The 23755-nt window shown below is 40.0% G+C and overlaps 1 protein-coding gene across 1 annotated transcript in view; it reads left to right on the forward strand.

The window, feature by feature from the left end:
* The window catches only part of LOC142142856 (uncharacterized), a 62513-nt gene extending 39248 nt beyond the window's left edge, over positions 1–23265 (forward strand). The window contains exons 9-10 of the mRNA XM_075200654.1: positions 4020–4187; positions 22413–23265. Coding sequence (XP_075056755.1) covers positions 4020–4187; positions 22413–22613 — 369 coding nt within the window. The 3' untranslated portion in view covers positions 22614–23265. The remainder of the gene's footprint in view (positions 1–4019; positions 4188–22412) is intronic.
* Positions 23266–23755: the final 490 nt, after the last annotated feature.

Genomic DNA, 23755 nt, shown 5'->3' on the forward strand with positions numbered 1-23755 from the left:
ATGAGTACAGTATTAGAAAGGTCAGGCTTAGACATAGGACTCGTAGATAGACTCTGCTCAGGGATTTGTGTCATTTCTGAATATACAGTTTCTTCTACTGGTTTACTGGGTTTTTTTCAGCTCAGCTTTTACACATAAAAGTTTTTAGGCACCTCTTTTGGACTCAGAATGACAAGGTCTTGCATAGTCATGACAGACCTTAGAAGAAGGTACCTCACTGACAGTTGCAGAACTAGCACTCACACAGAAAGGCGAAAGACTGATCCTTTCCTTGCCAATGCATGTGTAGAATAGCATGTTGGCAATTTTATGTTTTTCTACAGCCAACTTTCCCCTGATTACATGTGTTTTTTTCTTTACCAAGGTAAAAGCTTTGTATTTTATTTATGTTTCCCTGACTCAAAACCACAATGCTCTTGAGCATAGACTGTAGCAGATGATGTAGAGGGACTAGTATCATCATGACTGGTGCCAGAAGCTGCTTGGTACTCCTGCTCTTCTGTGTACTGATCGGAGTCCAAATCAATGGCACTCAGTAATGTCACCTGAGAATGGAAAGTGATAGGAACACTGCTACTCCTGTTTCTGTGTGAGCAATGCCACTGGAGACTGATAGGAACATTGCAACCCCTCCTGTTTCTCTGTAAGCAATGGCACTAGAGACTGGAAAGTGACAAGAACACCACCACCCCTGTTTCTGTGTGAGCAATGATGCTGAGCAATGGCACTGACACTGGAGACTGCACCATTCATGGACAGTTACCTGCCTTGACTTCAGCTTGTATCAACACCATTCATTGCTTGCTGCCTGTCCTGGATCCTTTATCCTCACCTGAGTAGGTACCTATATTATTTCTATATTTGCACAACTCTTAAATTTATGTCTAACCATAAACTACCACTACATGCACAAGATCTGGGGGTAACCAAGTGTGAGGATACCACCCTTAGCTGGGATGGCAGTTACCCTCTGTGGGATTCAACTCACTAGGGTAGACCAGAATATATCCAAAATAAGACTTTATTATGACAGCACAACACCACAAGACGTTCACAAGTTACAGGGTAAATGGTATCATGTATCCTCCAGCAGCCTCTTGCAGTCAGCACTCCAAAGTAATAATCTCTGTCTCTTTCAGGGTCTTATTCTCCTGCAATATTACCACTACCGATTAGCAAAACAGTTAGGGTGTCCCCCAGCCTGGGATACTGTCTCACACCGCCCCTGTCCTGGTAGGGTTTCCTCCAGCTGCACCACGATGCCTGGCCCAGAGTCCTTTTCGCTGATGTCTTGTACACCAGGATCCTCCAAACTAGAATAGCTCCCTGGCATTCTCCTCACCCTATATTATTTTCTGTATACAAAGGAAGTAGGGTCAAATGTCTCAAACCTCCCCCTTACAGAAGGGGTCTCCCAGTCAACACTTTAGCTGCTAGACATACTGTCCCTGTTATCTTGATTATACAATAGAATGGCTTGACTCAATTATCTGTTTTGGCTGGATACACTACACATGGGGTTACAATAGTACATCAAGGAATGACACTGCACGCTTACATGGAACAATAAGACTTTTGACACATTATATCAGCAGTGTTACACAATATAAGTCTGTGATACCTTTTGATACAATTACATTTATATTGATACATTTCCCCATGCTATTTCAACCAATATTACTGTAGAGGCACATTGCATATCATTTAGAACAGGGGTGTCCAACCTTTTAGCTTCCCTGGGCCACATTGGAAGACGACGAGTTGGTTTGGGCCGCACATAAGATACACTAACAATAACGATAGCTGATCATCCAAAAAAAACATAGAAAACATAGTTAACATATATATATATATATATATATATATATATATATATGAAAAAAAACGTTATATATATATATATATATATATATATATATAATATCACTTTTTTTTCAAATCCCCCTATACTTAACTTTCACTTGCCCTGTTCAAAAAATCCTCTCTAGTTATTATACTATAATCACTTTTTGTATTGTTTCGATGCAATATCAATAAAGTGCATTTAAGCCAGGCATTGTATATCAGGGTGCCCTGACCAGGCCTGCGGTACCTGACATATACATCACTGTGACCCCAAATTGTTTTGCTAATTACACCTCTATGTTAGTTAAGGGATAACAACTTATAATGGGCCAAAGAGAATAATATATAATGCCCCATTAGTATTACAAGTAGAAGTATGTAGCAGGGAGATAAGGTCCATGATGCTCCAGGACCAGGTGACTTTTATTCACTGGTCAGCGTCCCTTGAAATAATAAAAAAAAATCCCCCTTAACTTACCTTTTAATCGGCTTGTTCTCTTGTCCTCTTCTCTTCTTTTCTCAAATTCTGTGCTGCTGATTGTTCTTCTTGCGCGGGTGACTCCTCTGTGCTGCGCTCCGCAATGGATGTTTGGCGTGATGACATCACGCCCGACATTCACTGCGAGCACTGCACAGAGGAGGAGACAAGGGAGGGAGTCGGAGTACCAGCTGACGTGACCGCAAGGTAAGTATTTTCTTTTCTTTTTTTTGCATGATTTGTTTTTCCATTAACAGTGCTGCCCCCTTGCCACAACCAAAACTCCTTCTGGGCCACATTTACAGGCGTGCTGGGCTGCGGGTTGGACAACTCTGATTTAGAAGTTCTAACCTCATTACTTCTCAGGTTACCTGTTGATCTAGCTAATTAACATGGGCTGCCAACTAGTTAACTCAGACATTGTTCTGATTACAAACCAAATCTCAGCTGCCCCTCATAACAATGGACATTGGAGACAAATGGTAATTACATTAGCTAGCACAAGCAAAATGACTGCTGCTGTTCTGTTATTTTCACACAGTATGGCAATATTCTTTATATTTATACTACACACAATATTGCAGGTAATAGCAAGGGCACAATGTACCTAATAACATGAAATAATAATACACATAATACACTGATGCTCTGGTGTATATACTTAGACTGGGCCAAGGATTAAAAAGTAAATTAAACCGTGAGAATCGGGTGATGAATACAAAGTTCTAAGTCCAGTAGCGCCCCGTTTCCTCACACCAAGTAATGGTGAGCATGGTCAGCTCTAAGGCAAAGTGTTTTGGGAAGGTTCCACAATGTAGGAGTTATTATTATTAACATACAGTATATGTGATTTATTTAAAAAAATGTTTTGCATATGCTCAGCTCTAAGGGAAAGGAGCTGGTAAAAGCAAAGTACCTGATTAGTCTGGTTCTAGAGCTTAATTCTAGGAGCTAATGCTTGACATCACACACTCCTAGTTTTATAATGTAGCCTCCCTCTATTTCTGGTGGCATTGCTACATGGACCCTAGATGTATAGTGGCTTTAATCTGGATGAACACAATTAGAATTTCTGAAATATTGAACTAGTTGGAGCCTTCTTTTCAACCTTTCTAATTATGTAACTGTAGATAGTTGTAAAACTACAAATAAATTATGTAGCGTTTGATATAGTGACATTAAATAAAATGCCTTGTGTGGCTTATTATAGTGTGGAGTAAATTATAGGTATTTGTAATGATGGAAATCCCATAAATTTATCGAATAAATTACCGCAGTGCTTTTCATGGACTCCTCAGACAATACTGCTGTTTCTTTAGTTTTCATATTCACTTGTGATAAGTGCTAGCCTCATAATTAGACATGTACACTGCACACATTTACAATATACTGTCCAGACCAAATAAGGACCAAGCCATTAAGCTCTTTCAAATAAAATATTGACATAGTTTATTGATTTGCAGTACATGACAATATATAAAAGATCTGCAAACTTTACAACACCATTGTTGATAAAGGGTAATGCTAAACTATAAATGGAGAGGATGGAATTTTGTCAAAACATGTGTTTTGGGAAGGTTCCACTATGCAGGAGTTATTATTAACATACAGTATATGTTTTATTTCAGAAATGTTTTGCATATCTCTGTGTTGAGTGTATATGTTGCTATTACATTATTGTATTTACTTTTTATAGATTGAGATGCTACTCAAGGGAAACAACCTACAAGGCTTACATACCACCACTCTAAGCAGCCAGATTGCTGAACTACAAGCTATATTAGCCAAAGAGGAGCAAATCAATACTGAATTGCATAGAGACAAGACATTACTAGTTGACCATGTATCAAATTTGCAAACCCAGGTAATGAAATGTGATCATTATATTATATCACTTTGTATTTCAAGTTAAATGTTTAATCATACGTCTGTGTAACACACTCTGAATGTAATAGTAATAATGAAAGCACTTTTTATTGTATATATACCACATATAATTTTATGCATCACTGTGCGCATTATTGCGCAAATTCAGGCGTGCAGTGCATCCCAAGCTGATCACAGAGAGTTGCAGACGTTTGGCACTTGTAAATTACCTCTTCTGTACTTTAGCCCAAGACCAAATACATTGTTCTTCTGCTCAAGGCCTCACACCTTGGTGGTCACACACAGGGCAACACAAAAAAAAATTAACAAGAAGGCCCATTTATTAAAGCTGCACTGATAGTTTTTATAAATGTCCCTCAACCTGCAGACTCTTCTATGCCAGGGTTTAACCTCAATAAATTGTACCTGTTTTTTGGTGTTTTGATTATATTACACTTTTAGCAGAGTCAAAAGAAGCTACTATCACATTCCCAAACACAAATACTACATTTGTTTATGATACTGCTGGAATGGCAGAATTTTTATTTAAACATTGTTGGGTAGCTTTTCTAAAATGTGCTGTAACAGCAGAGAAGAATGATGTCAAATTCTCAAGTTCAACTAATATAAAATTCAGCAATAAAATAAATCCATCATACAACATGAAAAGAAAAAATGAAGAATTACTCCCTTTACTAATGAAACTAGCAAGAAAGCAGAAAGAAGGAGCAACTCTCACTTCATCTTGATTTCCTGTGTTAACAGGATTTGTTGAAAAGTCTGTTGCATCTTCTGATTCATTATGATTCTGAGAAATTTGGACAGATGGTTAATTTGATTGTTCATTCTATCCATCATTGGTTCAGTTTATCATTGGGCCAAATTCCAAGGATTTTTTATTTTAGGCCAAATGTGTCGGCAAACCATCTTGTGGATTGTATGCTTATATCTATTGGTCGTGCAAGGTACAAAAATATATAACATACTTGCCAACTCTCCCAGAATGTCCGAAAGACTCCTGAAATTCGAGTCGGTCTCCCAAACTTCCGGGAAAGCAGGCAAGTCTCCTGCATCCCACAAATTCCCAGGCCAAAATATTGCGATTTGCGGTCAATTGCGTAATTTTGGCCTCGCCCCCCGCGACAAAATGTAATTTCCATTGTGGGGCGGGGCAAAAATGTCGCGATTGACTGCATCCCGCCCCCTCCCACCCTCTAGTCACGCCCCTCTCCCGGACTGCACTGCCTAAAGTAGGCAAGTATGATATATAATTTATAATATTTTGCAATAAAAACTAAATCCACTAGATGGCAAAATTACTTTATTTGCTGTGGGAACAAACTACATTAAATCCAAATACAATATATGTGCTGTTTTTTCTACTGCATTAAACCATGTAATGCTTTCTAAAAATATACCTGTGTCACCAATGAATCTTCTTCCCTGTATATATTTATGTATTTAGCATTGTGCCATCATTGCAAAAAATCCATTTTTTTTAAAATCCATTTCTTTAGTCTCTAGTCGATGAAATAATGATGTAAATAAACGTATGTCATTTTCAAATGCTTTTAGATGGATGGAGCTGGTAGATTACTGATGAGTCATTTTCAGTGTTATTGTTCTTTTGAATGTTGTTTGGATTAATGTATACTGAATATAGACCTAGCTACTTTGCAGGCTCTCTAAACCTGCAAAGCATCCACTTAACACAGGATACTAATTAGATTTGACCAGCAGGGAGTAAGAGAATATCAGCCTCCACCTCTACCAAGAGAATAGTTAACTATTATTTTACAAAGTGCAGTTTGTGAAGAAACAAGAAAGTAGTAGCAGACATAGATTTGTTGTCCCCAAGACCACTTTTGCTTCCTCACTGCACCATAGAGCTTTATGGCCCTACCCTCCTCCAAGTATCATTTGTGCAAAAGAAATAAGATATAAGTTTATTTGACTATTTATTTAAAATTATCATTATTTTTAATGAGTTTGACGAAGGTTAGAGCATGTTTTTGTATGTGATTTTGCTCCTCTACTTGTCCTTGTCATTGTCCTTGTGTACCTTGTTTTGATGTGGGCGGTAATAGAACAACCTGTAGCCAACCAGAGTATTTAAGGGGTGTACTAACTTTGTAGAAGGCAGTGACCTGTCTACTTGTTTGATTAAATGAGGACAGGGCAGTCTGTTACAGGACAGTGTCATGATGTGTGACGGGGGAATGAGTCAAGTGGGGAGCCGTGTCTTCTAACATATAGATTCTGCCAAACTGATGTGGTAAGATTGTAGTGTCAATCATTTCTCTATATGGAATAAGGTTCCATATACAGCCACCATTTTTTATTTTGTCAGGCATGCTTATTAGTAAAAAAAGAAAAGGTAAACTAATGAAAGAAGCTGCAGTCTGGCACACTAGGTCTGGACTTGTGGAGCCTTTCAGAAATGTGGGTATGGGCAGTGTAAATATACTTTTGAATGTAGCAAATATTTGTATGTTATCAAATCTATTATAATAAACCTTTGTACAGTGAGACATTTATCGACATTAATTGTTAATTTGCAATGAATGCAATAGACATCAATATATAAGAGCAGTTGTAGTACTGATGCTCATTAGAGATCTAAACAATAATATTTATAGAAAGCAGAAAGGCTCAACAGTAAATGTGTCAAACCTTCTAAATCAGGCTGTCTAACCTGCGGCCCTCCAGGTGTTGTGAAACTACAAGTCCCAGCATGTCCTTCCAGCTATCAACTGGTTGTATACTGGCAAAGCATGCTGGGGCTTGTAGTTTCACAACACCTGGAGGGCCGCAGGTTAGACAGGCCTGTTCAAAATAGTAAAAATGGAGTTGTTGCCCATAGCAACCAATCGGATTCAAGTTATCATTTCATTTATATAGTACATTCTAGAATATGATAGCTGGAATGTGATTGGTTTCCCCTTTTTCTTTTTAGAAGGTTTGATATATTTACCCCTCAGAGAGAGAGTAGTGAAAATATAGATTGTGAAATGTGCCCTTAGCATATGCTGAGAACAAAAATGTCTCCCTCTTGTAACTAAATGTGGTGCTTTAATTGCAGCAAAGTGTGTGTAATGTAAAAGAAATAAGGGCGACTTTTATTTGTTAAATTGCTATGAGAATATACCATATCTGAAGTGCTAATAGTTAATGAGAACAATAAAGGCAGCCATATAGCAATTTCTCACCTTTGCATTCCTGAATCATATCCCAATTGTAAAGCCCTACGGAATTTGCTAGCGCTATATAAATAAATGTTGATGATGATGATATGGATCTTTAACCCCTTGGCTCCTAAGAGTGAGAGGGATTTGTCCAGCAGTTAAGGAGTTAGAATGAAACCCAGTAATCACTGCCCACAACAATTGCTGCTTTTATTTCTATAGTGCTGCATATTGCTCTAGGCAGTGAGCACTGAAAAGGTCTTGATCTTCCTATCCTTGGGCCAGAAAATCTTGGGGTATCCTTGTTTGGAAGGGGCAAATCCCCTCTTTCAAAGATGGTGCCTTTGATTAATAATTTCCTGCTGATTGTTTTTGATCAGCAGTAATAAAGTAGATAGGATTTTATTAACTAGAAGGAAAGGATCTTTTAGAGCCATGATCCGCCTTTTCCTAGTGTGTCCATTTTGTAATTGTCATCTGGTGATCACTTGTGATCACCAAAAAAACCCCTTCTATAATATTTATGTAAATACAAATGAGAAACCTAATTTCTGCCCTCCACCTTTTGCAATTTACATAGGGGCACCCATTATTGCATACCTCCCAACATGAAAGTCCCCAGCAGCTTGACAGTGGGTGTGGCCACATCTCAATGGGGGATGGCCCCCAAAGGGCTGCTTATCCATTAGAAATCTCTCTGCGCCCCAATGTTCCCACCATCAGGACAGATCCTTAAAATCAAGACTGTCCCTCTGAAATCAGGACGGTTGGGATGTATGCAATTGAGAAAAAAGGAGCCCCTTTTTAGCTGTTGTCTCTTGATAATTCGTGAACACCAAACAAAGAGACACATATATATGGTGAAAAAAAAAAGTATTCGATACATATATTGTACTCTTGGTAGACCTCTACACTAAGTCAACCATTGCATATGTTTTACCATTGCATATGTTTTACCATTGCATATGTTTTACCATTGCATATGTTTTACCGTTCTTTTTGGGAGACAGAAAGGCATGGCAACTCTTCCCTGCCACCTGTTTGCCCAACTTTACTTTACAAAATAAATAAAACGTGAAAAAAGTTCCTATTGTGCCACCTCCTAGAAACTTTTGTGCATTCCAGGTTTGGTTTAGAAAGGTAATTGAACTACCATTTGATGTGTAGTCTGTTGTCTACTTTCCCAAAATGGTACAATATGCTTTCCTTGCATGATTTTGTTCCATTCCGCTACTTTCTAGAAACTACTGTGCATTCTGGCCTCTGATAAAAATGTATGATATTTGTGGGTTTTGCACAGACATTACTGATCGAAATATTATTCGGAATGAGTTGAGCCCCCCCTATTTTGAAAAGTTCCAAAATAGGCAGGGGTGAAAAATACTTTAGCAGTGATGGGGTTAATCAAATCTATTGAAGTCAGACCAGAATCAGAACTCCGTTTGCAGTTTGACAAAGGCAAACTAATTAGAAAATACAATTGCATGAAGGAAAAGAAACTGTGAGCGCAAAGTTTCTGTGCAATTTTGGGGGAATTCAAGAACATCTGTGCATTTTTACCTATACTACAGTAAAATATTCACAAATTTTTTCTCGCTTATCCAGTATAGCATGCTTTCCATTTTAAAGGAAGGATATGCACATTCCTACACAGACCAGGAATCTTAGATGAGGGAACAGCAGACAGTCAAATGTATAAGGTCAAAGTGGAAACAATGATGCTAATGTTGCCACCCCTGGTTGGCATAGGCACTTGGCACAGAGGCAGGCAGATGCAATAAATGAACTGTGGCACAAAATCAAGACTTCTGATTTAGCCACACACTTATGGAATGCATCTGCCATAATAAAGTTCTCTACCGAAGTATGAGCAGAGCAAGTCGTCCATTAGAGTTGTTCTGTAGTGTGTTGTGACTCTCATTGATGACTTCTCCAGATTCATAAAAACCATATCTAATGAAGCACAAGAAGGAGAAGTTAGGAAACCCATAGAGTAATAATGGAGGAAATTATATGAAGATAGAAGCTCAAGCATATTTAAAAGACAGGGTATTGAACATCAAACAACTGCAACTTAAACTCCAAAGCAAAACGAAGTTGCAAAAAGAAAACACCACACGTGGAAAGAAGGATGCGCATGGATGCCAACTGTCCAAACACATTCTGTGAAGAAGCATTAATCACAGCAACCTAAATCACCTACCAAAATAAATTGTGGCTACACCTCATAAGCTGTGGAATATGCAAAAATATTTTGCTGCAGAACCTATATTCACATCCAAAGTTAATAGAGTTTGAAATTGGGAGACACAGTAACAAAATACAACTTATAGGATACAGTGGATAATGGAAAACTTTTTCATTATTAATCCTAAAGCCTGCAAATTGACAGTGAGCCCCAGTGGGTGTTTCTTACCACACAATGAGACCACCATCCTAGAAAGACAAAATACTAGTGTGTGTGACAGGAGGAGCAGATAAACTCAACGAAACATCATGTCACCCATTTGATTGTAAATCCACAAAAGGCTCCGCAGCAATTAGAAATCTCAGAGGACATTGAACTGCAAAGGTCAAACCAGATCACAAAATATACATAAGATGGTACATAGTTGACACAATAAGATTTATCCATTTACATCACCTTTGGTGAGAGTATGGCCATTAACATTTAAATCCACTGTAGTTCTTTCTGAGCTAGTATTTTGCCACTATCATAAAAGAAAGCGAACCTTGTCAGTAGCAAATACTACGGTTCCTTTACTGTTTTTATTATGAAATTCTGCATAATGTTTAAATAAAGGATTTTCTAATAAATGGATACATGTCTTGATTTACGTGGATGATGTGCTAATTGGTTAGCAAAATGAGGTGGACAATTGCAACATTTTTTTAGATCAAGAGTTTAACATATGTCACTTACTAACTCACATTACTGACTGAGAGAGATACAGATGGGATATTCATACTCAATCAGAAAAACAAAATTCTAGGAATGTTTACATCTTCTGGAATGGAAGCAGCAAAGGAAGTGAAACCTCCTGTAGATCTTGAATGCTTGAAGGACAAAAAAGGGGGCATTATTATTGATCGATAATTATCAATATTGAAAGGGGAGGTAGTTGTGTTTTAATTAATTTCAGGGTAAGATGATCACTAGGTAAGTGTCCTCAAAGTATTAAACCCAACATACTAAGGGGGGGAGGGGAGGGGAATCCAATTACTAGTGATACTTCGGAACAGTCATAAAGGCAGAAATAACTGTGATTCTCGAGTACCCGATAAGAGCGCAGCTGGACATCACGCTGTTAAGTTCCTGTAGGATAATTCTCCAAGGAGAGAGAAGAGCTGTGTAGCAAAATAGGCAATGCACTGCGCATCTCAAAAAAATGGAAGTTTATTGTACGAAGTTAGTAGAGCAGAAAGTTATTTAAACACAGAGTGCAAAGATTCATTGTTCGTTTTTATACCTAAACTCAGTAGTCGAAGTGGAGGTGTATACGATGGTATGCCACACCACCAGTCCTCTTACTGCCTTAATTGTAAACCTATTAAGTTACATTCACTTACATTCCCATGACATTTTTCATACCGCCACTTCTAAATTTCTATCAGACGCATCCCTGCTTACCTTCTCTGCCACAGGGATGGATGTCTCCCTAGTGCCGGCAGTGCCTAGCAATGGGACGTGACTTCCTGGTGCCCGTCGGTTGACCTGCACATGCTCGAACTTTTCTGTCTTTAGGGTTACTTATGGGCCAGTCAGCAGTCATCTGTCGTCACTGACCTCCAGAATGCTTATTGGACTGCCTATATAAGGCAGACTGTGGCACTACTTCAGTTCCAGACTGTTGGGTCTCACACCTTCAATCTGGTCCTGCTTCCTATGTTTTACAGTTGTAGTTCCTTCCTGGTTCTTTACATTATTGATATCCTGACATCTGCATATTCCTGACCACTCTTCTGCCTCACATTTTGTTTTTGTTTGGATCTCCCAGTTGTTCTAACCCCGGGTACCCAGACTACTCTTTACTTGTATTCCAGCTCACTGGACGCCCCACACATTGAAGATAAAACCTCCTTGCGGGGATACCTGATTCCGCGCCTTTTTGCTCAGTAGTGCCATTATTTTCCCAGAGAGTTTGTAACAATTTCTACTTCGGCCACTGTCTGCACTACCCCCCTTATTCTGTACATCACTACTAACATTTAATGAAGGAAAGAAAGAGCTTAATGTACAAGTGCTTGTCTATTTAAACAAATTAAATTAACCATTTCACTCTATTTGATACACCTTTTTATATACTCCGAACAGTAATGACACACCCTGCTGGAATTTCATGCCAGGACCTTATGGGTTCTGTGTTTTTCTCATTATCCGCTCTGCTGTGGAACAGGATGCAGGCAGTTTCTGTGTGTAGTTGTCTTTCATCTATACCACACTGTCAGCTGTTAATGAGCCCAGCTGCGGTTCATTTATTAATTACTTCCAGCAGTAAATAAGGCCTTCATAAGCATTCAGACTTTGCTGATTCATTGTAACCTGACCTTGGATCAGTAATTTTCATGCTTTGGGAGCTGAGGTTTTTTTTTAAGTATGTGCCAGACAGAAAACATGTATGCTTAATTGATCACTGATAAACTTTATATAAGTTAACTAAATGCTCTATATATGATCATCAAGCCTGCCATCCTCCACCAACCACATCATGTTATCATCCCTCCCACCCTCTGCCAACCACATCATGTTATCATCCCTCCCACCCTCTGCCAACCACATCATATTATCATCCCTCCCATCCTCCACCAACCACATCATGTTATCATCACCTCCTATCCTCCACCAATCACATAACATCATCACTCCTCGGTGGTAGTCAGCATATCGGTGCTGAAAACCCCGACAACATTTACCCCGACATCTTCAGGGCGAACGTGAACAATAGATCAACTATAGTTGTGTCTCTGACATTAGTTGCAATGTAAATAAGAGGTTATGGCTGGAGAAGAATGGGAGGTGATGATGATATGATGTGGCCGGCACAGTATGAGGAAGGGTGATGATATGGTGTGTTTGACGGAGGGTGGGAGGAGCGACTTCAAACAATTGCGTTGAAGGAAAAAGCCGGCAGCACTTAATGACGTCACTGTGAAAGACGACGGTATTATTGATGCTTTTAAGGAGGTAATGGAAGTATGCGGCGATGTACAATGTAGTCAGGGCCTGATCAACCACTAGGCTGACCAGGCTGCAGCCTGGGGCGCTGGGTCCCGGGGGGCGCTGCACTGTGGGTATTTTTATTTATTTTTTTTAATTTTTTTTCCATTCATTTTTTTTCTCGGGGTGGGGGAGGGGGGGGGGGGTCACCGCTGGGGATCACCGCGGGGGGGGGGTGGAGGGCTCGACGATCAAAAGCATTGGTGGTCAGTGGTTAGCAACACACAGCCAATCGCCAGGCTGCCTGTTGCTGTGCAGCAGACAGGAAGCAGGACGTCTTCACTTCCTATCTGCTGATCTGAGGAGAGGAGCGACGCTGGCACAACTACAGGTAAGTGAAGGGGGGAACTGCCCTGCATATCTATAGGGAGGGGGGGGAACTGCCCTGCATATCTATAGGGAGGGGGAGAACTGCCCTGCATATCTATAGGGAGGGGGAACTGCCCTGCATATCTATAGGAAGGGGGGGAACTACCCTGCATATCTATAGGGAGGGGGGGGGGCTACCCTACATATCTATAGGGAGGGAGAGGGGGGACTGTCATGCATATGTATAGGGAGGGAGAGGGGGACTGTCATACAAATCTATAGGGTGGGAGGGGGGGGCTGCCATGAAAATCTATAGGGAGGTAGAGAGGCTGATATGTATGAAGGAGGGCAGAGGAGGGGGGCTGATATATGTGACTGGGGGAGTTTTGATGTGACGGGGGGGATAGCTAGCTAGCAGAGTGGAGGTAAGGAAAATGGCTGCAGCAGGGGTTAAGGAAAATGGCTGTGCGGGGGGGTTGTGGTTAAGGAAAATGGCTGCAGGGGCTTTTTAAAAAATAGAGCAGCTTTGGGGGGCAGAATATCATGATTGTGTGGTGGTCACATGGGTGATCTCAGCAATCACTAGAATACTAAATATTAGTGAGATGGGGCTGGTAGAGGTTTGTATTTGATTGACAACAAATATTCAGATATTGCTTATATATGCCTGTCCAATGGGGTACTTTTAGCTGGCCATAATGGAGTGTTTTGTTTTAACTAAAGGGCCTAATCATTCAGGGTTTGCATTATAATACATTTTTGCATTTTCAAAAAAGGACGCCAACTTTCCAGAAGCCAACGAGAGGATAACAAAGTTGCAAAAGAGAAGAGCAAGGACAGGTAAGAGACAATGGCACAATCTGTCTAAATTTGAATGCTGGAGAATACACCTGAACATTCATATTCAGGAGTGTTCCTATACACCTATATATCGGGAGGAGGGGGGGGCGCTGCGGCCGTATTAGCCTAGGGCGGCCAGAACCCTTAATCAGGCCCTGAATGTAGTTTACAAATGCCTCTACATTGTACATCGCCTAATTTACAAACAACAGGTAGAGGAGGTGATGTCTCTGACAGGTGTCATACACCATGATGCTGCTCCAGATCATTGAAAGGCCGTGAACATTTGCAATGTGGTGATGACATCCCTGAAGCACCCAGATCAGACATTCAGTCATGCTGAGCAGCATCATGATCTGTGGTACAAGCAGGGAGGGAGGATATCCCCACCCCTACCCACTTCTTGTTTACAAGGTAAGAAGCGGTGCAGGAGAGGGAAGAATTACAGGTGAGATGAGCACAGGGCAGTGTACGTGCAGTAAGGGGTAATTTTATTGAACCTGTCATTGCTCCCACACCCACAGTTTGACACCCACTGCCTTAGATCCATACACTAGTTTCTGCACATTGTTGTAGATATTAAAGCATGTATGGCCAGCATAAGGCAGAAAACATCTAGGATGTCCCTTCAGTCCTCACAGTGGTGTCTGTGTTCAAAAACAATATTTAGTGTCAGCAGTGTTTTTAATTAGGTGAAACACACAAATAGATCATCTGTCACAAAACTCTTCAGTTTCAAAAGAAGTGTTATAGAACTGTTCCTTCTGTGTCTCAATCTGAACTTCTGTGCCAGATACTCCTTTCATTCATATCTCTGTGTTACTCCCTATCTTTCTGGCTCATGACACCTGACTGGCTATACAAACTAGCACTTGGCTACCTGTTCTGATTTGTCTAACTAACCATTCTGGACCGGGCTCATCAGCTGCTTTGTCTGATTTTATGTATCTGTGCTTTTTGTTTACATGAATACCATTTCTCTAACTACTTGTACCTCTCTTGAACCACTACTCTTTTCCTGACAATCCCTACACTGGTATTCCATTACCTATCTGTCGCACCTCAAAGCTCTGATAAGCATGACAAGTGCTTACCTGACGGCTGATATTTTCAAATGTCACCCAGTAACTGGATTTGTGTTGAGTATTTTCTACACCACTGTTTATGATATAGAGCCATGTCTTGTCTTGCTAGTAGTATCGCGGTATTTACATTATTGAGCTAATGGCCAGGCCTTATCTGTGTGGAGTGTGTATGTTCTTCCTGTGTTTGCGTGGGTTTCCTCCGGGTGATCTGGTTTCCTCCCACACTCCAAAAACATAGAAGTAGGTTAATTGCCTGCAATCAAAAATTGACCCTAGTCTCTCTATCTCTGTCTGTGTGTGTATCTTAGGGAATTTAGACTGTAGGCTCCAATGGGGCAGGGACTGATGTGAATGAGTTCTTTGTACAGCGCTGCGGAATCAGTGGTGCTATAGAAATGATAATGATGAATGATGCCGATTTAATAACATGGTGCAATGTGCTGTAATCAGCTGTCAACTTTCAAGGGCAGTTTGTAAACTGGCATCTGACTGGTTGCTTTGGGTTACAGCCCAGTTGTGCACATTGCACCATGCTCACAATTAAGCCCAATAGCTCAATGCTCATGTTGATGGGTATCTGACTGATGTCTCTGGGATTTTTTTTAACAAATTGTATTTCAAGTAGCAGAAAAACATTTTGTACCAGAGCAACTTTACATGCGTAGGGGTTATTACTTCCACCGTTCTCACACACCACACGCATTTCACAAAATCGTTTCTAGAAGACAGATTCTTTTCCAAGTTATAAAACTGACATTAATTAGTGCTTGGGTAATCAGTAGTTTTAGTTCCTAGGTGTTTTCATAGAGTATAACTTGTAGACAAACTGTAACAAGCAAGATTGTGAGTCTATGTGGAATCTTTATCAAGCTGTGTGTTTATTTTTAACAGCAGGCAACAGGGCTTGGATACATACAGTTACATGTAGAGAGCCAATATTAACGAAGTAATGAATCCTAGAAATATAAAGCAAAGAATCTTATTGGATATACTAGCTCATGCATATTTTTTGCCTTTGATTTTATCTATGTCTAGATTGCACTTTGTAAATGTTTGTATCCCACCCATCATTTCATAGGTTCAGTTATCTATTGCTGATTATCTTATCGCTATACGTTTAGACAAAATTGAACTTTCAATGAATTTTTTTCACTTAAATCTGTCTCTGCATCCTGTGAATCACATTTGACAGTTCAGGGGACTTCTTTTTTTGTGTTGTAGTTTCATACAAGCATTTTGGTTAAAGTATGTCTTATTTTTCTTCATAATATTGGCAAAATACGCTTTTCTATTTAAAGACTCCACTAAAATACTTAATCCTTTATATTCTTGACTACTGCAGTCTCCTAATGTCTTGGTTGCCTACTTACTACCTACTTACTTCCTTTTTCATATACAGACCATGCTAAGCACCACCACCACTAGGATCCAAAATGTACCTGCTATCATTTTACCATGCTATGGTTTTCATTGTTTTATCTAAAAAGTATATTTAACTTTTAATGGCAAGTCTGCATGGGTATATTATCATGCTGCCATTCTCTGACCACAGAACTCTAATAAATTACATTAAAACATTAAAGTGAATGGTGAACATGGCACGGTACACTTCCACAGCCGTATCACTCTGGTGTGACAGGAAAACAACATTCTCCATTCCCTTTAATGCTGCGCTGATTGAATATAACTAACACTGTGCCAGTTGCTTAACTCTGACTGCAGTTAATGTGCTGTCACATGTGATCAATAATTTATCTTTAAGCACTTGCCCTAACCTTATGTCCGTGTTTGTTTGGAACCATCAAATTATGTTGCACATTATTCCTTATTCTAACTTAATAAAGTGTCAAATGTCGGCACTTGAATATTATTGCCAATTGTTTATGCTTTTGTGTGTTGTTTTTTTTTATACGTTTAAGCACAATTTTTTCTTTCTTGCTTCATAAATGTCTTTATGAAATATTTTGCTGCACAATATCACTAATCAGATAGTAAAATACATGTTTTTCATAATTGAGAAGGCGGTACAGCACACACAATATTTTCTCTATATGTATTATTACACAGCAGAACTTTAGATTAATTGATAATAAATGTAGTGGAATTGGATTCGTAACACCCCCTCTGCCGTTGTTATTCACACCTGCCAGTGATTGAATGTGTGGCCCCAGCACTAGGACCCAGAGAATACAAACTAGAAATGTTTGCTTTGCAACATAAGGCTGGTATGAGCTGAGGAGAAACGTGTGGGGTGAGTGTGACATCCAGGGACCCAGGACAGAGGGGGGGAGGTATCGGGATCCCCAGAGCTGAATTAAGGCTCTGGGGGGCCCGGGGCACTTTAGGCAGGGGGGCCCCTATGATGTAACATGGTTATCATTTTAGACAAACACACAGGCAATGCTGTGTGCACTGCTGTTAGGTGCACACAGCTCTGCCTTCACAAGCAGTACAAGGTGAAGCGGGACATACCTCCCAACTGTCCTTGTAGTCGGACCCAATCCTGACTACGCTGAGACAGTCACCCAAATTCAGGACTGTCCGACCAGATTCAGGACAGTTGGCAGAATGCCCTGCTCTCTCCTACCTGTTCTTGTCACTTTCTCCACCTGTGGCTGCTGGTGTCTTTAGCTCAGTTGCTGCTTGTCTGGATACTGGAATGATGGGGGCCCTATTTGGAAAAAAAAATGGGTACATGAAAATTAGAAAATTCCAACCAACCCCAGCATTAAATCAATAGTATTCCCATTTAATATATAAACATATTTCCCTCCCTCGAAACAGCCCTATCAATAAATTAAATGGCATTTATGTTTAAAAAATATAACCATTTTGCACAATCATCCACTGCATTAAATAATTCATATCCACATTTAATAAACAGACCTAATTTTCCCCAAACAGCCCCACATTCATTTATGATCTTCCAAACCACCCCAGCATCAAATTTAAAGGTCCAATCACCCCATCTTAAATTGATAGCCCACACTATTACATTAAATTGCCCCACCATCACTCCACAAATAAAATAGCACCCATTAAATAATTAGCATCTACCTGCAATCCAAGATTAAATTAAGAACCCCCCTTCCCTCCCACATTATATTAAAAACCCCCCTTCCCTCACACATTATATTAAAAACCCCCCTTCCTTCACACATTATATTAACATACTACACCCCTCACACACACATTATATTAACATACTACCCCCCTCACACACACACATTATATTAACATACTACCCCCTCACACACACACATTATATTAACATACTACCCCCCTCACACACACATTATAGTAATGTACTACCCCCCTCACACACACATTATATTAACATACTACCCCCCTCACACACACACACATTATATTAACATACTACCCCCCTCACACACACACATTATATTACCATACTACCCCCTCACACACATTATATTAACGTACTACCCCCCCTCACACACACATTATATTAACGTACTACCCCCCCTCACACACACATTATATTAACATACTACCCCCCTCACACACACACACATTATATTAACATACTACCCCTCACACACACACACATTATATTAACATACTACCCCCCTCACACACACACATTATATTACCATACTACCCCCTCACACACACACATTATATTAACTTACTACCCCCCCTCACACACACATTATATTAACATACTACCCCCCTCACACACACATTATATTACCATACTACCCCCTCACACACACACACATTATATTAACGTACTACCCCCCCTCACACACACATTATATTAACATACTACCCCCCTCACACACACACACATTATATTAACATACTACCCCTCACACACACACACACACACACACACACACACATTATATTAACATACTACCCCCCTCACACACACACACATTATATTAACGTACTACCCCCCCTCACACACACATTATATTAACGTACTACCCCCCTCACACACACACACATTATATTAACATACTACCCCTCACACACACACACACACACACACACACATTATATTAACATACTACCCCCCTCACACACACACATTATATTACCATACTACACCCTCACACACACACATTATATTAACGTACTACCCCCCCTCACACACACATTATATTAACATACTACCCCCCTCACACACACACACATTATATTACCATACTACACCCTCACACACACACATTATATTAACGTACTACCCCCCCTCACACACACATTATATTAACATACTACCCCCCTCACACACACACACACATTATATTAACATACTACCCCCCTCACACACACATTATATTAACATACTACCCCCACTAACTTTGTTTTATCTGCACGCTGTATGGCCTTGTTTCTCTTCACAAATGGGACGGCACCTGTCACGTGGTGCACGTCCCTGACAACAATAGCAGCCACACATAGGGGAAGGGGGGAACGGATTGTAAGAATCTGCAGCCAATGATAGAACGTGGCTGGTCTCGGGGAAGGGGCCATCCACCAAGTAATAGAGACTTGGGCCATTGCAGGGACCGGCCCAAAATAGTCTTTTTTATTCTTCCCGCCCCAGCCCGCCTCAGAAAATAGTACTGATACTGCACATAAAAAAAAAAACAAAAAAAAACCACTGATAAAATTATATCAGTTTTAACTTATATATATATATATATATCAAACTTATTGACATGTTATAAATGTTTCTTTCTTTTTAATGTGCGGTATCATTGCTCTTTATGTATGTGTATGTGTATAAATGTATATATATGTATACATATAAATACACATACATAAAGAGCAATGATGCCGCACATTAAAAGGAAAGAAACATTTATAACATGTCAATAATTTTGATATATCTATCTATCTACATATATATATATATATATATATATATATATATATATATATATACATATATATATATATATATATATATATATATATATATATATATATATACGTAGGCACACACAACAAATATGTTATGGGATCCCCTATTTTGTCAGTAATTATTAAGGTAATTATGCCTCTTCTATTAAAGGTTCAATTAACATATACTTACACATATTATAATATATATATATATATATAAATATATATATATATATATATATATATATTTATGTGTATATGTATTTATGTGTAATATATATATAATATATATTACACATATACACATAAATACACACATACATACTCCAAGTGAAAGTGGGACTTACCTAGGAACCCACGTTCAGCACAGCATCCCAGACAGTCTCTTCTGGTATTGCATTAGAGGAGCTGCTGCTGCACATGCGCAGCAGCTCCATTTCGGCCATCTTAGAATAGCCTAATGTACAGCAGCACCGCGACTGCTGTACATCAGGACAGCTGTCAAATTTTGCGGGGGGCGGTGCGCCTGCGTCAGGGGGGCCCCGCAGCCGCAAAAGAAAAAGCAACAGAATCGGATCACCAACTGACAGGTGATCCGATCAGATGGCGGCTGCCGGCCGGCGGCGGGGGGCCCTCAGAGAGAGGGGGGCCCGGGGCACGTGCCCCCTGTGCCCCCCCCTTAATCCGGCTATGGGGATCCCCCAACAAATTTGTGAGCTGGTCTGTGGCCTGCTGCCACGAGGGGCCAAAGGATATCATGACTTAGAGGATATGAGAGAAATGAGTCCGATTTGAGAGAGAAATTACCTCAGAGTGTGGCTGCATATAAAGTTCAGAGAGCCACAAGCAGGGGAAGTATAATAATAAAGAAGAGCAAGGGCTCTTTCCCTCTGCATTGCATAAGGGAGAGCCCCATTTTGAGAGAACACCAAGAAAGAGAGGGAGATCACTGCATGTGACAGAGTGCTTGCATTATGTGAAAAGACCCCAAGTAAGAGGATGCCCGCTGCATGTTGCAGCAAGGCCGCTTTAAGAGAGAATGCCAGCCTTAAAGGAGCCTGTCCTGAGTGAGGGTATATCTGGGAGACCCTATGAAGAGGGAAGCTGTACTGCAGAGTGGCAGCATCTGAGGACACCAGAGAAGGTGTTATAGCTCAAGGGTGTGTTAAGAGGCTGCAGAAGTAGGGGCTGGCTAGCCTAGGGGAGGAGACTCAGCCCAACAGCCTTTTAGGAACTTTTTAAAGGGAAAAATATGCGGGTAGCCCACTATGGGGCAGTCAGATGCCCCCCAGCCCAGCCAGCCTCTGGCTGCAAGAGCACACTAATGTGTGTGTGAGACTCACAGGAGAAGCAGAGGGGACACAGTGAGTTTGTGTTATAGCCCAAGGGATACTGACCCCGCAGAAGTGGGGAGAGTAACTATTATTCTGAAGAGAAAATGTGACGTAGCTTGTGGTAGAAGCAAGAGAACACTGCGTGTGGCAGAAGTCGTTCTCAGATACAGGAAACGTTTAACAGTCAGCAATGGGGTAACTGTTAATGGAGTAAAACTATTGCTGCAAATGGAGAGCAAGGAGAGGCTGACAAGTAGCCCACAAGTGATATGTGACCACCAGTTTAAAATATGTGACTGTCCAATTAACATCAAGTGTTTGTGCAGGATGAGTTAATGTGGAAATACTCTTACAACCATATTGTTTTGTTCATGAAAGAATTGTGCTGGAGTGAGAAAAGAGTTATATATATTTTCTTCATTTCTTTGCAGCCAAGATATGTGCTGGAGGTTGAAGGCAGTTTGAATAAAGAGTTCATTTTTATGGAGAAGGCGCCCAAATCATTGACAGATCAATTTGCACTGCATTCTAAGATACCACAGCTGTGTCCCAACACCTAAAAGAGGCATTGCTGAAAACCTGCATGTCTGGTGACCCTCTGCTCACTTATGTGCACACCCAAGAGCTAGCAGGGCATACGAAAGCACAAGCTGTGACAGCGTATTAGAGATTGTTTAGATTCTATAAAAGGGAGGAGGTTGCACACTTATAGGCATTTTCCTTGCATTGTCCTCCAGTTCTGAGGTCCTGGAGATCAGGTCCAGTCTGACTTGATATGAAGTTTTTACTGTTTTCAAAAAAACATATTTTCCAGAGAATCTGCCATCCTAGAAAACTAGACACTGTTTGATTTTACTGGACTGTTTTCAAAGACTGCAAAATTGTGTGCTTGGCAAACCTATGCACACGAAGAGGCACTACAGGTGCATAGTTTTTGTGGTCGCAAATTATCCTTAATCTACTAGAAAATAAGCATCTGCTCTTATACAGATAATCTTACAAATTCACACTAATTAAAACCCGCCTGTGCATCCTAGCCCTTAAACTCAGTAGATTGAGATGAAGGTATAAGACATAATTACAAAAATGATCAAAAGAACAATATAATTAATATTTATTGTTTAGCATATGGAAAATGGAAACTGGGGTAAAGTTTGCTGGGAACCAGAAATAATGCCATGTTTTAATCTTCTTAATAGATATAATTAACTGACTTGTAGGGTCTGTAAAATTATTTACTGAATGTATAGAATCGTGACTTGTATTCAATAATTGACTTGGTACATAGAGATTCTTTTTTAAGGTTGTCTGTCACATTTTACAGATTACAGGGAAAATTTGAAAATAATCATTAATGTGTTGAATTTGTTTCAGATAGCAACAAAGGAAAATGAGTTGCTCCAGATCTCATTAAGAATAGGGGAGTTGGACAAACGTATGTCAACTGTGAAATCTGAGCGTTCTCTGCATCGATCTCTGCAGTCCGTCAGATGGAAGGAAATCTCATACCTGGCTGATTCCATGAAGAAACTTTCCAGATCTTTAACTGATCCGTCCCTCACAGCTTATTCTTAAAGACACGCTAACAGCACTTGTTTAAATTTCCCATAAGAATTCTCTAATGGAGTTATGACTTTGTTTATATCTTGTATTCTATTTCTCTTATTCTTTCTTCATAAGTGCATAGCTTGTAATATTAATTGCATGTGTATGGCAATACAAGGAACCACAGCAAGGTGTTGAGTGCACTTCAATTTTTTTTGATTATTTTAATTAATAATAGGATTTAATTTCCAGTATTTCTGATCATGGCCAGATGAAGATACTTTCAAACAGCCCAAGAAATGCATCTGTCAGTGGTATCGCTGCATTTACACATTGGACTGCAGCTAAAACACATGCACAATTCTGAACACATTTAGATTTAGCCATGGTCCAGCGTGAATAGGCAGGAGATGTTGTCTTAGGGATCAGTGACCCCTTTGACCACAGGATTTCCAGAAATATTTACAAGCAGTTTGTTATCAGGAAACTGTACAGAGGAAAGGAAGCACAGCAGGTCAGCAAGGTCAATAACCACTGGGGCATAAAAAAATATCTAATAGGAAAGTGTAAGCCATAAATAGTGCTTTATCACACTTTTTTTTGTCTGCTAGGCAGAACAAAAACAGACAAGATTTTCACAAACATTGACCTGTTTAAAATAAGTAAAGGAAAGAAAACTAAGTTAAAGAAAAACTATTATGTTACTTTGCCTCACAGTAACAAGCACTATGTATTGTATGAACTCCTGCCTTCATGATATGACTGAAAAAATAAATATATATATATATGTAACCCCTGGGGATGCTGCAGTTGGACTTGAGCACCCAGGGGCTAATAATCACAATTGCATCAGTAAGAAAAGAGATGCATATAGCTATTTACCAGTCAAGGAGAAGGAACTACATCTCCCAGAAAGCTGTTATGAAGAGGGGGCGGAGCCTAAGAAGACTGAGAAACCAGAGGGCGGAGAGAGAGAGGGAGAGAGGAGCATCCTGGGAGAGACTGAGCTGTGTGACCAGTTCAGATAGGTGACCCTAGGCAGAAGGGCACTGGATGAGTGATCTGAGCAGAGAGAGCAGTCTGCAGAGATATCAAAGCTCGGTGCAGTTCTGAACAGAACCTGCTGGAAGCCACAGTTTGAAGCTGTAGGAGGAGGTTTGCATGCATCTCTG

This window comes from Mixophyes fleayi, chromosome 3 (genome assembly GCF_038048845.1).
Source record: "Mixophyes fleayi isolate aMixFle1 chromosome 3, aMixFle1.hap1, whole genome shotgun sequence".
NCBI classification, from domain to species: domain Eukaryota; kingdom Metazoa; phylum Chordata; class Amphibia; order Anura; family Limnodynastidae; genus Mixophyes; species Mixophyes fleayi.